Source organism: Eutrigla gurnardus (assembly GCF_963514095.1).
Source record: "Eutrigla gurnardus genome assembly, chromosome: 2".
Taxonomy (NCBI): Eukaryota; Metazoa; Chordata; class Actinopteri; order Perciformes; family Triglidae; genus Eutrigla; species Eutrigla gurnardus.
Genome location: NC_139916.1, coordinates 32109071 through 32125989, shown reverse-complemented (window position 1 = coordinate 32125989; position 16919 = coordinate 32109071). Strand labels below are relative to the sequence as shown.

General features: G+C 42.0%; 1 protein-coding gene across 2 annotated transcripts in view; it reads right to left on the bottom strand.

The window, feature by feature from the left end:
* Positions 1-16919, bottom strand: part of LOC311023448 (receptor-type tyrosine-protein phosphatase gamma-like) — a 605663-nt gene that overhangs the window by 194387 nt on the left and 394357 nt on the right. For both annotated transcript variants that reach the window (XM_084025284.1, XM_084025285.1), the window contains exon 7: positions 4606-4763. In XM_084025284.1, the coding sequence (XP_083881410.1) occupies positions 4606-4763 (158 nt within the window). The remainder of the gene's footprint in view (positions 1-4605; positions 4764-16919) is intronic.

Genomic DNA, 16919 nt, shown 5'->3' with positions numbered 1-16919 from the left:
GAACCGGTCGTTTGATTCAGTCCCCCTTATGCGTTAATTTTAAAGAGTATGACTAGCCTGGCTAGCCTGACAGAAACACAAGCTGTTACAGTGCGTGGCGGGCAGTTTTTCTTGATTGCTCTGACCTGCTTAAAGAAACTGGGATCCACTCGGTTTTCATCATCACTGTCTCAGCAGAGCACAAGACACCTCTTGCAAATGTGTTAACACTTTCTCATTGCAGAACAGTTAACACGGATGTCATTCAAGCAGTCCAAACTCCATTGTTTTAGCTACGGTAACCAAACAGAAACCATCTGTTCCTAACTATTAGGAACTACCTACATCAGTATGAAATCACTGAAGCACCTGTGTGACACTCCTTCACACAAATCTTCAATTAGCAATCAGTCTGCAGGCCTTAAAAGGTGTAGGATCTGTGTTGTTCTTTGCCAATATGGATGGAAGAGGTCGAAGGCAGATGAGAGTGAGAGTAAGAGGTAGAGGGGTCAGAGGAACAGGAGTCCAAGTGCGAGGTGGAGGTATAGTTGGAAGGGCTCAGATTTCAGATGCAATTCGGGCAACTGTTATTGATCACGTTATCATTCATGGCCTTTCACTTAGAGAGGCTGGACAAAGAGTCCAACCTGTAAACAGAAACACTGTCGCATCCATTGTCAGAATTTTTCGACAGGAAAATGGGTAATGTTGCTGTACAGTATATACAGAAATATCTTCAGTGATATACTTTATGTAATTGTTTCCTCATTCCCATTACATGTATTCTTTATAGAATCCAAAGGCTACCATTCTCTGGTGGTAGAGGGAGAATTTTTAGTGCTGAGCAGGAGGCAGCCGTTGTGAACATGGTTGTGGCAAACAATGCCATAAGGCTGCGTGAAATCAGGGCAGCAGTGATCGCAGATCAGGGCATGTTTAGGAACATCAACAACGTGAGCGTGACCACCATTGACCGCATCCTAAGAAGGAACCATATGGCCATGAAGCAGCTCTATACAGTTCCATTTCAAAGGAACTCTGATGTTGTGAAGGAGGCCAGATGCCAATATGTGGAGGTAATGAAACATTACTACAATATACTGTAATGCCTTGTCATATCATGCAGTTAGAGTCAACTGGAGTCACTTTTCATTGTCATTTTGCCTTTTTTTACTTAGAGAATAATGGAGCTTGAAGCTGAGGGGGCACATCATGTCTTCATTTATGTTGATGAAGCCGGCTTCAATCTCTGTAAAGTGAGGAGACGTGGAAGGAACCTCATTGGGAACAGGGCCACTATCACAGTTCCAGGACAGAGGGGCGCCAACATAACCATGTATGCTGCCATCTCCAATGATGGTGTCCTATGCCATATCCCCACTATTGGCCCATACAACACTGAGCGCCTCATAACATTCCTGAATGCACTTCATGACAGGCTGATCCCACCTGAGGAGAGAGGGCTGTTGAGGTCTGGCATGCCACTCTTCGTCATTATCTGGGACAATGTGGCGTTTCACCACTCTCGCCTTGTCAATGAGTGGTTTGCAGTACACCTTTGAATGAGGATGCAGTTCCTTCCGGCATAATCCCCATTTTCGAATCCCATAGAGGAGTTCTTCAGTACTTGGAGGTGGATGGTTTATGATCACCGTCCCTATGAGCAGATGCCCTTGCTGAATGCAATGACTGCTGCTGCCCAAGAAATAGGTGCAGAGGAATGTCAAGGTTGAATAAGGCATGCAGGGAGATTTTTCCCTCGGTGCATTGCGAGAGGATATTGAATGTGATGTGGATGAGGCCATGTAGCCCCATTGTTAACACAGAAGAGACTGAGGGCCCTAGTTTCGTGGCGCAGCGCAGGGCGGCGCAGGGTGGCGCAGCCGGCGCAGTGCAAGTTTCGACCCGCGCAGCCTTGCGCACGGTCAGTTTGGCAGTTTGGTGGATCGCCTGCGCCAAGATGGGTGTGGCGGCGCAGCAGGGGGAGGCGTCACAGATTCAGCTTGGCGTAGCGGAAGTTTCGTGGCAAAAAGCCTCGCCGAGACTACGCTGAAAGCTCGCCAGCTCCGACCTGGTCTACTTTCGGCGCAAGGCGTAAATAAAGTCCATTCATTCAATGCGAATCACAGCTGGCGGATCGGAAGTTTGGCTGACGGCGCGCAGTGCGCATACGTCACCGAGACCTCACAGGCAGGTTTCCACAGTTCCAGGCACATTTAAATGCAATAAATAATCACAACAAACACTATTTAATGCAACGAAGTGAATCAACACGTGAATTTATATCTATATAGATTGTCCCGTCACATCTGACGTCAGATCAAAGGCGGATGGCACGCGTAACGGAAACTCAGCCTCTCGGACCAAAACATCTCCCTCTCTCTCTCCTGTTTTTTATAATATCGGCATTGTTATTATTATGATACGCGCGCACAGCGTGTGATGCGCGTGGTGGGAGCGGTGGCGCTGCTTCTGTCATCGGGTTGTCAAGTGACAGAACTTGCACTGAACCTCCCCTAACGCATTAAAGGAGAGGAGAGGAGCTCATTTGATTGGTGAAGATCTGAATCGGCTGTATTAATCCCAGTCCACGCCTCGTCTCCTCCTCGTCTCCCACTCACGCCTTCTTCTCCTCCCTCTTTCCCACTTGCGCCGGTGGGCGAGACGGGAGGTGTGCCTGCGCGAGCCTGCGCGGTGCACGAAACTTGCAAAGTCCAGGCGGACACACCCCGTCGGCGCGGCGCAGGTGCGCTGAGAGCTGACTGCGCCTGGTCTACGAAACTAGGGCCCTGAGAATCAATAGTGTATAAATAGAGTATAAATAGATTTTTATACTTTACTGTAATAGATTTTATTTATATTACTTATTTACTTATATTATAATATATTTTATTTTGGTTTACATGTATTTTGTGTAATATTTACAGTATTTCAGTTTTCAGCCACAGTTTGAAAAAAAGAACCAATAAAATTTACATCAAAGCATTTCTGATTCTGGATCCAATTCTTTGCAAGAAGGCAAATTTGACGGCACTGGCATGAAAGCTACGTACAGTAATAGGCTACAATGACAAGCAGTGGTGCACTGATTCGCACTGAGTGCTGTATTTTGTATTTTGTTGTCCACTGTGTAATGGTTGATTGGAAGAGCTCATACACTTGTTTGTAAGTTGTGTTGTTTGAAGGCAAAATTTGCTTTTGTTGCATATTTTAAATGTTTTGGCACGGTTAGAGCCTTTTGCAAACAAAATGTGTCATTTCGACCATGAGTGCCACTGTTTCGGCCTGTGTGTTAACTGTTTTGAAAATGTGGAGTTTGAGTTGACTGCTGCATCAAAGCAATCAAGAAAAACTGTGATTAGAACAATTCCAACTAAAAGACTTGGCAGGTGCAGCTGGTGATCAATACTTATTTATTATTATGCAGATACAGTAAGGTTGCTGCTCGGGGTGCCGATCTGCTGCTTGTGTTCATCAGATCCACCCGTCGCTCCTCCACAGTCTAAATATGGTCACTTCCTTCAATGGTTGAAAAAATTCCAAGATAGTGTGACCTCAAAACCATAGTCCACAAACCAATGGGTGACATCACCATGACTAGGGTCACTTCTTATATACAGTCTATATTTGAAACACCAGGTTAACAAAAAAAAAAAAAAAAAAAAAAACCTGCAAAACGACATAGTTAGTTGTCACAAAACTGTTTGCTTGTGTTTAGTTTAAAAAAAGTCATGGTTTGAATTAAGATTAAATTAAATGATCACCTACTTTGTTTGAAAGGGACACAAGCAGCAATATCTGGTGGAAACCAAAATAGTTCCAGCTATAGAATCTATTTGAACAGACTGGAGCGTACGGTTCTCACCGTTCTGATTGCCTTTTTTGATTTTGCAGCAATAACAATTATCAGAGCAAAACAGCAGTTATGAACTGGATCATTTAATGCACAAGAAGTGTGGTATTGTTCAAATGCTGCAGTCCAACCAACTACTGTTTGAGGAAGAGGGTGGAAACGCCACTATTTTCCCAAACAAATTCAGTTGCAGTACGTTTTTTGGTGATTTCTCCACATTTGAGTCCATTGCATTTACTTAAATGCTGAGCAGGTGTACCCATACTTACAGTAGACCACTCTTCTCAAGTATTCTCGGATGTTTTTCTCTCAGAATATTCAGACTTTATAGCACTCATTATGACCAACATAAGAGGAATAATTCAAATTGAACTGATCCGAAATCTTCAAAATTGCTTAAAATCTTTGGCCCTGTCTATAAGCATGGTAATACATTTGATCATTACTGTGTATATTTTAATGCTTCATTGAATACCATACAAAAATGTTCGCTAACTATAATTAAAAGAGGATGTTTAGATACTACTTACAAATACAGTATGCTTAGATTTTTTTTTCTCTGGATACTGGACTTAAATCTTAAGCCAATGGTAATGGTTTCATATTTTGGGTAACAAGATGATTCAGTTATGATCAAGTGTGAGCAGACCTTAATATGTCTGCATTGAGGTTCCGTACATTTCTTCCAAAGTAATACATGTAGTCTTATTTTAATGAAACCATTGCAAACAACAAGTGAAACATCCATGTCCATGTGTTTGAGTATGTCCCACCTGCTTGTAGGAGACATAGATGGGTCTGCTGAAGATGATCCACTCCACCACCTTACTGCAGGGTGGCGTGGTCAGAGAGCCAGTGTAGCGATAGTAACTTCCCAGAGCAGACGGCAGCAGGTCCTTCAGCACGAACGGTTCCAGGACAGTCTCTTTCTCTATATGAGAGAGGTCAGGACAGATCAATACAACATGATCTACACAACACTATTTATTTCACAGCAGACTACAGAGACCCGGCTCTCTGGAGCAGATCCAAGTACTACTGTTTCACAGACTTTTTGTTTGTGCTATTGATTTCATTTGCATTGTGCCTGCCTCATTCAATGTCCCTGTATTGATGGACATAATTGCACTGAACATCTATAATTATACCTCTCTTGGTGTTGGAGGGCAAACACAATTCAATCAGCGCTGTGACATCACTGATTAACTATTATGTGTGCTTCAAAGCAAAGTCATCACACTCAGGTGTGGGGAGAGGATGGGAATAAGGCTGTTCATGAAATGATAAAGGAAAGTTCCCTTTCATATTATTCACTCAAAACAATTTAGTAGTCTGACGAACAAAATATATCTTTATACATCTGTGGCAATATTTTATTGTTACATGAACACCATGTAGCAATCTTTTATTATATATACTGTTAACATGGCAAATACAAATGAAACCTTTTGGTAACAATTGTGTTTTCAGTCCACTAGATAGTGCTGTGGTTTTTCTAGTGTGGCAGGAAGTTGGTTAAATCAAAGTTTGAGGATTGGTCAGTCTGTCTGCTTGACTAACAAACACATAAAAATGACTGAAGTGATATGAACTTCAATGAAGACTATCTTATTATATAAAACAGATGTTGACAAACATCTGTTTTATATAATAAGATAGTCATTGCATCATTTGCAGTTGAAACAATGTAATAAATCACAATAGGCTATGAGTTAGGGCAATCAAAAACGGCAATAATATCGCATTGTCACTTAAGTATGGTGATAATATGGTGTTGTGGGCCCTCTGTTGAGCCCCCCACTTCATATACATGAGTATGGTTTGGTAAGAAACCTCGAGAGGATGCTTTGTTCATGACTAAAGGACAGGGTACTAACAGGTTGTTGGACAGCATTTGTTCACTCTGTTTTTTTTTTTGCAATATGCTTATCATTCCAACAATTTTATACCTTCGGCCAATGTGGGTTAATGCTGGCACTGACTGTTTGTGGCCACTTCAGTGGTTTAGCATTCATGATCTGGTGATCTTCAACATCCGTGACAGATTTAAAGAAAGTTAGACCATTTTCTACAGTCTCATGAACCAAAGTGTTGCAGCATGGACCAACACGGCAACCAACCAACTAACTGCACCATCACCTCTCTCCCTTACTATCCTTGCTGAGATGCATTGAGCAATCCCATTTGCACACAATACATGAGGGAATCAGGTGTGGTTGCTGCTTGGGCATCATCGTTGTATCACTCATTGGTAGTTTTGTCTACTTGAGGGCAACAGAAGACGCTGAAAACACAACATCTGACATGGCCGACACATGCAGAAGACACAAACTGATTTGGAGTCATGTCAACTGACTAATTCTAATAGTCTAATATGCAATCATGGCTTACCATTTTTTCTTGAAAAAAATATACCAAATGTAACCAGCTAGTTGTTACATTCGCCGTGTGGTGCTGAGCCAAGGTCATGTGATCCATCCAAAAATATATGAATAGTGCAGGTTTAAATGATGAATTACATTTAAAATAAGAACGTTTTTAGAGCATTAAGTGATTAAGCTCCCGTTTCAGATAAAGCTGCAAAGCTGGAGAGAAAACTGTATATTAGATCCTAAAGCATGATCTCCTACTGCCTTTGGAGACAACTGTTTCCATTATCTTGTGCAATTTGAAACTTTGTGTAAGACTGAATATCAGCTATTGCCAGTTGTAAGAGTATGAGTAGTACAGTCATTCTTCAAAACCCTGATAGAAAATTCATGAAATGTACTTCCGTCGTTTTCATTAACACGTCAGTAATTTGCCTCACAACACTTGTAGAAAAAAAGTGAGGAGGAAGAGGAGAGGAAGGAGAGAGCGTGCCAGGAGGAGGGTGGGCTTGTCATCAGGAACTGACTTGTGAAGCAAAGGGGAAGGTGCGGAAGGAAGAGAAAAGAAGAAAAAGAAACTGGCAACAAAGGGAGAGAAATTCTGATAAGATTTGAGGGAGGAAATGAAAGCACTGGATCCAGTGTTCCAGAGGAAACAAGTAAGGAAGGAGGGTGACAGGAAGGGAAATAAAGGGTGTCTGGGGCTCGTGGTGATGCGTGCAGTGGGGCGGGTCCAATTGACAGGGACGGCGACGGGAGGAGGGGGAGCAGGCTGTCTTTATCGGCAGCAGATAGAACCCTTTCCTACCCCCACTTCTTCCTCTTGACTCCCCCCTTCCTTCTCTTTCTCCTCACCCTCACACTGACAAGCCTTGTCTCCCGCTGCCTCCCCGACGCCGAGTTCAGAGATGTATTTTCAGCTCTGTCGAATCCGTGCGACAGAGCAAGCAGTAGGAAGCAGGGAGAGGGATACGGGGGAGGGGGTGTTGATAGCAAATGTGATGGGGGTGGGATGGGGAATGCAGGATGATGGGACAGGCCCTCTCCAAGAGTTATGCATCTGAATTAGTAAGTCACAAGAAGCAAACACAAGCGTCGACATGTCTCGCTTCAAACACAAAATTCAGGAAACATCTAAGCACACGGGACACAAACGTCCTCGCTCTGGTATTCACTCTGTGCCACATACAAGCATACAGCACTTGAAAGAGGAAACAGATGGAAATTTATCGTGGTGAAGTGGATTGTGCAGACGCAGCCTGTGGGTCCTGTTTTTCTCCCACGAGCACTGGCGGTTGAGGAGGCAGCAGCGATGGAGGAGTCTAACATTAGTTGGAGCCGAGTGAGACTGCAATCACACGGCGAGTATTTTCAGCTTGAAACCTCCTGCGACGCATCAGAGAAGCAAGTCTCATCTCAATGTTTCACAGCCAGAGACTCTGAATGTTTGCTGCTGATATTTGATATTGGTCCATTTGTGACATGACCGTCATTATGCAGCTGATTGCAGTGATCTGAAGAACAGAACAGAAAAAAAACACTGCTTAAACTTATCCTGTGAGCTTTCAGAGAGCTTCCCCTGGTGGCGCTGGGCTTAATCAGCATCGTGTAAAGTGGTTTGGCAAGAGCTTGATGTGGATTGGGCATCACAAACCCTGAAGGAGAAGGTAGTGGCAGCTCCGTGTGTGGTTTATGTGTGTGGAGCGACATGAAGGGGCATCTAAAACAACAATGGTGGATCCTGAATAGATCACCTCTTCAAGGAAGAAATGTTTCTACTCTAAGAGTTTGATTGGAGGCTGCACGGTGGTGTAGTGGGTAGCAGCGAGAGGGTCCCAGGTTCGATTCCCGGCTCGGGTTCCTTCTGTGTGGAGTTTGCATGTTTTCCCCGCGTGAGTGTGGGTTCTCTACGGGTTCTCCGGCTTCCTCCCACAGTCCTGTCTGTCTCTACATGTCAGCCCTGTGATAGGGGGGGGGTTTAGCTCAGGAGGTATAGTGTTTGGCTGGCAAACGCAAGATTGATAGACTGGTTACCTGTCTGTCTCTACATGTCTCCCTGTGATAGACTGGTTACCTGTCTGTCTCTACATGTCAGCCCTGTGATAGACTGGTTACCTGTCTGTCTCTACATGTCAGCCCTGTGATAGACTGGTTACCTGTCTGTCTCTACATGTCAGCCCTGTGATAGACTGGATACCTGTCTGTCTCTACATGTCAGCCCTGTGATAGACTGGTTACCTGTCTGTCTCTACATGTCAGCCCTGTGATAGACTGGTTACCTGTCTGTCTCTACATGTCAGCCCTGTGATAGACTGGCAACCTGTCCAAGATGTACCCTGCCTTCGCCCAATGACAGCTGGGATCGGATCCGTGACCCTGAATACAGGATAAGCGATAGACGATGGATGGAGTTTGATTGGCAGATTGTTCATCCAATCACCTGCCAGTATTGTTTAGTAAGTGCCTTCACTTTTCCAAACAGTTTCCAATGACAGTTCCTCAGATGGTTGTGTGTAACAACCCGTGAGGACAGGTGAAAAGTACGATTTTGTGAGTATTTCCGAGAGGAAAAGACACAAATGAGTTTTATTCAGAGAGGGTTTGAAATAAATGTGTGAGATTTACTGAGATGGATCATTTTCAGGTTGTTCAGAACAAAAACATCTTATTAATGATGATCAGTGTTTGTTTGTGACCTGAGGAACATTCTGCAAATGAAACCCTTTGAATAAAAACTTTGAAGACTTGAACCATTTTCTTTTCACCACAAAAACAATTAAACACTGCTTTAGAGATTCCCTAACACACACTTAACACAACATGTTTCTGATGACTCTTGAAATATCTGAAAAGTTGATCATGATTTACAGCTGCATCCAGGCCTGTGTGGAGACTGTGCAGTCCTACCATCCGTGTTTTGTAAGAAGTATATCTGGAGTGAAGCAAGTCCGTAGACAGAAAGAAAAAATAATGACATGTTGTGCATATGCTGTTGATAACGTTGTGTTCCTCCTTAAGAAGCTTAAGGATATGGCACTTTAAAGATTACAACATGTGTCCAAAGCTCCTGTAATGAGAGGGAAGGAAATTGAATTGGCAGCCGGCTGAAGGAGAGCAGATTGTTTTGAAGACAAATACAGATGCAGTGTGTAAGTAGCCAACCTGAGGGTTTGCTTTTCCTGCTGAAAATGAACATCGTTCAACATGTGTGGTAACATGATGACAGTTTTATTGAATCCATTTGAAATCTCGTGCCCACGCCTGATGTGACAGCTTGAGATGAAGTCAAATAAGAGGAGCTGGGACTCCAACCAGTGTTAGGCACGTTTTGAAAATGTTTGACAAGACCGATATGATCTGCATCGGTGGACCATTTTACACAATTTCTTATGTGGTATATGATTTATGGTACTGAAGTGAGACCTTATGTATCAGGTGCAAATGTATAGTTAACACAACATTTTAATCTACTGGTTCATGTACATTGGCACCAATCTCCTTTTTTTAAAATCTCTGCGCACAAATTTCAAACAAATGTCTTTCAATGTGAAGTATCTTTTGTGTCTGTTTTCCGTCAGTCCCTGTACACAAATCACTAGATGTCTATCTTCTCACTATTTCACAATCTGCCATGAGACTGTGTCGGATGACTCTGCAGGTCATGCTTTGTGTTCAATGCCATCCTCCAGTGGCAGTGCAGGAAGTAGAGATCTTATGTAGGTGCATGAAGGCAGGGAAGGCCTTCAAATGCAAGATAGCTGACATGCAGGTGCTGGCATTCGCTCGCTTGCTGGCTCTGACTTAATTTAGTATATTAAGAATTACCAACGTGCCCCCGGGGCACCAAAGTAGCAAGAAAGTAGCAAGAAAGCTTCTTGAGATTGTTGAGATGGAAGAAATTCAAAAGTCTCAAGCTGCAATCCAACTGGAGATCGGCAAAATCACAACTCAACAAACAGAGATCCTGACGCTCATGCTCAGGTTGATATCTTAGAAACTAAACTGAAAAACGAATGATGACTTGAACAAAGCAAAAGATGACCAGATTAAAATGCTGCAAGGGAGACTGGATGATGCCGAACAATATTCTCACATTGACGATGTTATTTCCGGCTTGAAAACTCATCACCGATCCTACACCAGGGCCACAGCTGTTAATGCTGATGAACCTTCATCGACCGAAACGGACACCTTGGAATCGCAGGCTATCAAATTCCTTGATAGCAAAGACATCTCCATTCACAGCTATCAGATCTCGGCCTGTCACGCTCTCCCCCAGAAAATCAAAACAACGTATCCACCTGTAATTATTGTCTGCTTTGTAAGGAGAAAGCACAAAGTTGAATTGTTGGCACATGCGTGTATGTGAATGAACACCTCACAAAGAAGAACGGTGACATTTCCAAATCAGCACGGCTTCTCAGAAAGGATAATAAGATTGAAGCAACCTGGATAAGGACCTGCAAAGTTTTCATCTGTACCAACGGAGCGACACTGGAGGAACAACAAGTCATGGTAGTGACTGGATGTACTGGACGTATGCAAATGACAAGACCAACCAAGCCACTTCATAGGCAGACAATAATAATGTTAGGCCTTCTGTACATCTCGTGGCTCTCGGTGATGGACTGTGCCCGCGTGACTGTCTGCAACAAGCGGAATATTTCTGATGGCAGACGGACTCGCGATGGGCCTGGCCTGTCCAGCGTCCTCCGGACAGACAATTGAATTGAATTACACCCTGTTGAACAGCTTCCCAGGTACAGTCTCTACCATTCTCTATATTGTATTAAATATACCATAATACCAGGGACGGCTGTCCCCACCGAGCGGAATATGGACAATGAGGGCATGTATAATTTGAAGTCACTAAAATCGTCATGTGACGATTATACTGAAGCCCAATCAAATTAGTTGTCTCACTCTCTTACAGATAGGCCTTACCCTAATCAAAATGTTTTTTCAATTTTTCATTTAAATAGTCGTAGTCTCCCCAGAAACTATGATGCACTAAAAACCTTGTTGTCAACTCTGACCCATTCTTTTTCAGTCATGGCTCTTTGGGAGACATGAGATATGGTGTTGCCCAGGGATAAATCCTGGGTCCCTTATTATTCTTAATTTATATCAACTACATGGCCATATCATGCACTAATCTCCTTCCAGTTTTGTTTGCAGATGACACTAACCTCATATTTTCACACGAAGACTTCACCACATTGATCAAAAATGTTAATGATGAATTATCTTCGATAGAGAAATGGTTTCAACTGAACAAGCTGACTCTCAATGTGAAAAACTGCAACTTCATGAACTTTTGTAACATAAATAAATACTATCTGGAAGAGCAAGCTAAAATCTATATTAACAACGCTGAAATTGAACTTGTTCAACAAACCAAATTCTTAGGGGTCATAATCGATAGTGGTCTGAAGTGGTCTAACTATATTGACCTCCAAAAGATCTGCAAAGATGCTGCGCATATTGAGGAAGGTTTGTCACTCAATTCACTCCTCAGCTCATCTAACCTTGTACTACAGTTTTTTGTTTCCATTTGTCAATTACTGTAATATTGTCTGGGCGGCTGCTTATCCTACCTATCTCAGAAAACTACATATCATACAGAAAAAAAATATTAGGTTGATATCTCACTCAAGTAGCTAGATATACCCCATCTACACCCCTTTTTAAACGATACAATTTACTACCTATTGATAAAGTGAATGCATATCAAACATGTTTACTTGTCCATAAGTTCCTATATAGAAAACTAGACCTTCAAGTCACTCTCAAGAACATATTTATTTCCACATCAGACATACAGTCATATCATACGAGACACCGAAACAACAACCTACTCCTATCACACACGTACATCTAGGCACCAGTTTAATATTACCTTCAGATGCCCGCAGCTTTGGAGTGAATTAAGCCGACATCTAAGATCAATTTCATCATACACTGTATTTAAAAAGCAATTGAGGAAGCTAGTGGTAGCTCTCACTTGTTGTCATAGCAACGGCAAACATCCGGGACAAGCTACGTGTTTACTTCCTCTATGACCAACTGCTAGCTTAGCCAAACCACCCGATCAACAAACATAAGATGACAATTTGGCCCATATAAAATTAACCAACAATAACCATCAACAGCCATTACCCTAAGGACCTTAGCAAAGCGCTGTCACATGTTTGGATGGATTAATTAGAAAGCTTAAAGCAACATTCATGGGAAGTTAGCTAGCATAAATGCAGGTTGTTAGCATCATAATAAACTAGCAAATTTGCCACTTTAAACTAGCAAATTTGCCACTTTTTTCTCAGAATGTTGCCCACTCTCGGCTCTGGTTTTTTCCTACAGTGGCCCTAATACGGTGTTGTATATTAGACCTTGGACAATACTCTTAGAATTAATTTGAGTAATATTTATAATATTTGGAGTATGTCCAGTAGGAATGGAGGGACTGTGGACTTTCACTCCCGTGTGTTACTTCCTCTGTTTATCCGGCTGTCCCGCTGCTCTCATGTCACACTGCTGAAGTGAAGCATTTCCTCCTCGCCGCCACATATTACTCTGCGACCTTGACTGGCAATTAATTCTTAAAGGGTGCACAAGGCTTATGGAGGTTTTCCCTCATTTCAGGTACTGTGTCAACCCTGTGGTACTCCCATAGAATTTGAAGAGAAACTCTCTTTTTCTCTTCGTCTGCACTAGTTCACCAGTGTGTCTACCATTCCTTTGCTGATGTGGGTTTAATCCCAAAGCGCTCTCTTTCACATCAGATCTGATGTGGCTCCACTGCACAGTGCTCGCATGTTAAGCTTCTTTTTTTTCCCTTCCTCAATAGGATTTCCAGAAATTTGGGGCAGGCACATCTATTTATCTGTCCTCCTTTCTTTCTTTATGGTGTATTTTTGAGGATTTTATTCACAGCCTCTATCTTGATTTTAGCGGCATGATGTGATGGTGAAGTTATGCCAAGATGATTTTTTAAACTCATATTTTTCTGTCTTGCAGGTAGGCTTTTAGAGCTGGTTTAATTGACAATGATTTATTTACAGGTTTGGGTTTGGTCAGCAGAGCTTTCCTTCAGGCAGTCTGGTGCACTGCATCTTAAAAACGCCTTATGTCCAGCTTTGCTGTCCATTATGTCAATGTGAGGATAACTCGGGAAAGGCCTGCTGTTTTGGAAGAGCTTGGATCAGATGAGAAAACTATCGGTAGTTCCGACAGTAAATCTCACGTGACCTCCTCACACTGAAAAGAAGCCTCATCTTCATCTGCAAAAACCACATGAACTTGTTGTATACTTTCCAGATTGATAATCGATCCATTAGATTGGTACGTAGGAAACTTCCAGGGGATCTCCTGGATATCTGCCTCCAGTCAGCGCTGTGCAGGCAGGCAGGCAGGATGCAGTGTCATGGACACAAAGCACAGGCATATTCAAATATTTCAAACCTTTGTGTTATTTAAGAACATTTGACCACCTTTTTCTGGCCAATTTTGACATCTCATATCACTGTCGTAGTTATGGAGCAGCAGAGCAGTGATGCTGATGTGACCGTGAGTGTGCAGTCAAACATAACTTACTCTGACTGTAAGTGTGGAGGAAACACTCATTCATCTTTTTTAACCAACATCTGAAACAGTTTTGGAAGGCACCGACAAATAACATTGTATTTTGTCAATTAGTTCAGGGGGAATAATTCATACATGAAATAATACAAGAAGTATGTTGTTATGGCAATAGCAGCGCATGTACATGCTGTCGCAAGTAGCTCCCATGAATGTTGGACTAAAGGACCATTCCTCCTGCTGCAAATAAAAACATCTCTCCAGGAATGAACTGTTTGTTTTGTTTGTAATGTTAGTCTTGCGTAGTAAATCTTCTACAACTGCATTTCATTGTGTTGCATTCTTGATTGCTTACTATATTTTGTTATCTTATTTTCATATAAGATCATTTGTATGTTTTCTTGTCATATTCCAAAGTATATTATTTATCATGACCTCATCCATCCATCATCTACCACTGTCAGTGCTGTTGATCATAAATGGCCGACTCACCTCTGAGTGATACATCCGCGTGTAACACCAGTGAGTATTACAGATGTGTGTGTGTTCCATGGTCTCTCCGATAGTGATGATGACGTCTCCAGATAATGCACATACTGCACTACAGCCAATGTTGATATGAAAAGCATCAGTGAGCTATCACTGTGCCCTCCACATCTTTCTCATCATCCCACTACATCATTATCAGTCATTGCATCTGCCTCCAGAGACCCTCCAAACCCCGTGCAGACCATGGGCCTTTCATGAGTCCGCTATGTAAATCAGACGCAGCCTTTCCACCGGGCTGAGTTCACAGGGACGTCGCCGAGGTTTCATGTAAAATGCAACTAGGCACGAGGTACAAAGACAGAGGAGTCAGATCTGCGGTGCATGTCTACCAGACAGGTCCGGCAACGAGAGAGGAGAGCGCCGTGAGATTTAACCACCCGCTGCTCCACAGAGTAGTACTGGTGGAGACAGAGCAAATTAGCCAACCACCTTCCCTATGGGAGAGACAGGAATGTGGCCTTGATTGAACTTGAGTGGTCTTCGTGTTAGATGAATTATGGAGGCGGAGTAGGTTTTCCAAGACAGCTAAGCAGGAGATAAAGTGCAAGTATCTTGTGGCGGGGTTTTATCAAAGTTTTATCTGTGTATGCTGAAGCTCAAAAATTCACTGTGAAGCCGTTGTGTTGTTGGAACGCGAGCGGGGCCCTTTGGGGCGGGACAAGACAGAACATTGCTTGAGGATAAATGTTTTGATCATGACAGGGATGCATTTCAGGAGAAAAGTGTTTTGACTGAGGGCATGCAGCGCTAACAAAACACCATGTAAAATCTTCTCATTTGTTATGTGAGGGAAAACAACATCCCAGAAGTCCTAATTCATTGTGTGAATATGCTGTAGGTGAAGCACTACATGGAACAAAAGGCTCCGTCTTTTTGACGATGAATATAGACGTGCAGCAGTTAAATCAGAAATATTATACACATCATTTGCATCTTTTCTATGCAGAACACAACATCGTGTTATGGCCAGAATGAAACACCTAACACTTTGTGCTCCCTATGTATCAACACTGCAGACTGACTTCCTATGTTGTGGACCGACTTCACCTCCTGTGATGTCACTCAGCCGAACAAGTCAAGGTCGCTGTGATTTAAGTCTCAAGTGGCTGCTGGCTCTGATAACCAGGACGTGTATTTTGTAGAACCGAGGCCCTACTAAACATGGTACGATACGAAAATATCATGTCACCATTATTCTGGCCATAATAATTGCGATAGTATGCCAATAATCACAATCACATACATAAAATGGCACTCAAATCACTTTAAATTTAGTTGAGATAATATTTGTATTGTGTCACATTTAAGACAAGCATCTTATTTTCCTGAAATACTAAAGGGTCTCCCTGCATCAATAAATGATTCCAAAAAATCCATATTTGTGTCCTGTATTTTTCTTCACTTCTCTACCATGATAGTGAGTTAGCCAGTGGTTGAAGTCACTCGTGATGATATTTACGATTATCTCGATGATGGAAATTCACCAGAAACAACTTATTTTGAATCTTTTTTATGCTTATATTTTTTCCACCCTAGCTCTGATGAAAAGAAGCACTGAGACTGAACTAGAGTCAGCTTCTCATGATTCTACACTTCCATTCCAGTCTCACATAACACGTGATGACAAGAATCACACATGTTCAGTGTTGATCATTTACAGGAGCAGATTTTTATGACCTTGATTCTTCTCTTATTCTCTGACAAACATGTTGTAAACTTTGGAGCAAAGATATTTTCTCACTTAACGTATTATTTTCAATGATCTCTGCTTTAATTCCATGTCTATATTTTGTCATTTATTGTCTAATTGTCGTATGATAAGGTCGAAATCATTTTCCCTCTTTGACTTCCTTTTAGTGATCAGTGTGTTCACAGCTCTCAGCAAAGTCACTTTGTGAGTTTGTGTCATTTTTACAGATAATGGTCGCTAAAATGTATGAAAATAACCTACTAATCCATGAAAGTAATAGTAGTCTAGTTCACTGGAGGGGAAAGTCTTTATTTCAACTTTATTTGAGTAAGACACGGGTTTGTTTTATAACTTGACTGCTCTCTATGATTTTAAGATCCTTTTAATTCCATTCATATTGAATCCAATTCATGTATTCCATGTTTAATCTTTACTACAATTCCCCTTCAACTTTGGAGTTTTGTATTGTAGAAATCAATAATAATAATAATAATAATAATAATAATAATAATAATAATAATAATAATAACAAAGAAACGACATGAATATTCTCCCTATGTGATAAAATAAATGTATAAATAAAAAAGTAATAAATATAAAGGAATATGAGCCTTCTCCCTATAATGCCACCATAGCTCAGGGTGATTGGGCCTTTGTTAGCAGAACTAATTCACCATGATAATTCCACACTCCTCCTGAGTACAGTGAGGGAATTAGCAAAGCAAATTTACAGTTCAGACACACAGGCCCAGTCAGTGAAGAAAGCGTGTCTGTTCTCTGCTGTGGACACGTTCACTTCTCAAATATATCACAGCAGCAATAGTGTTCTGCTGTGACAGTTTACAGATAATGCAGCTGAACATGTAATTGAATTAGTTAAATTGAATGAATGTAGAGTCCG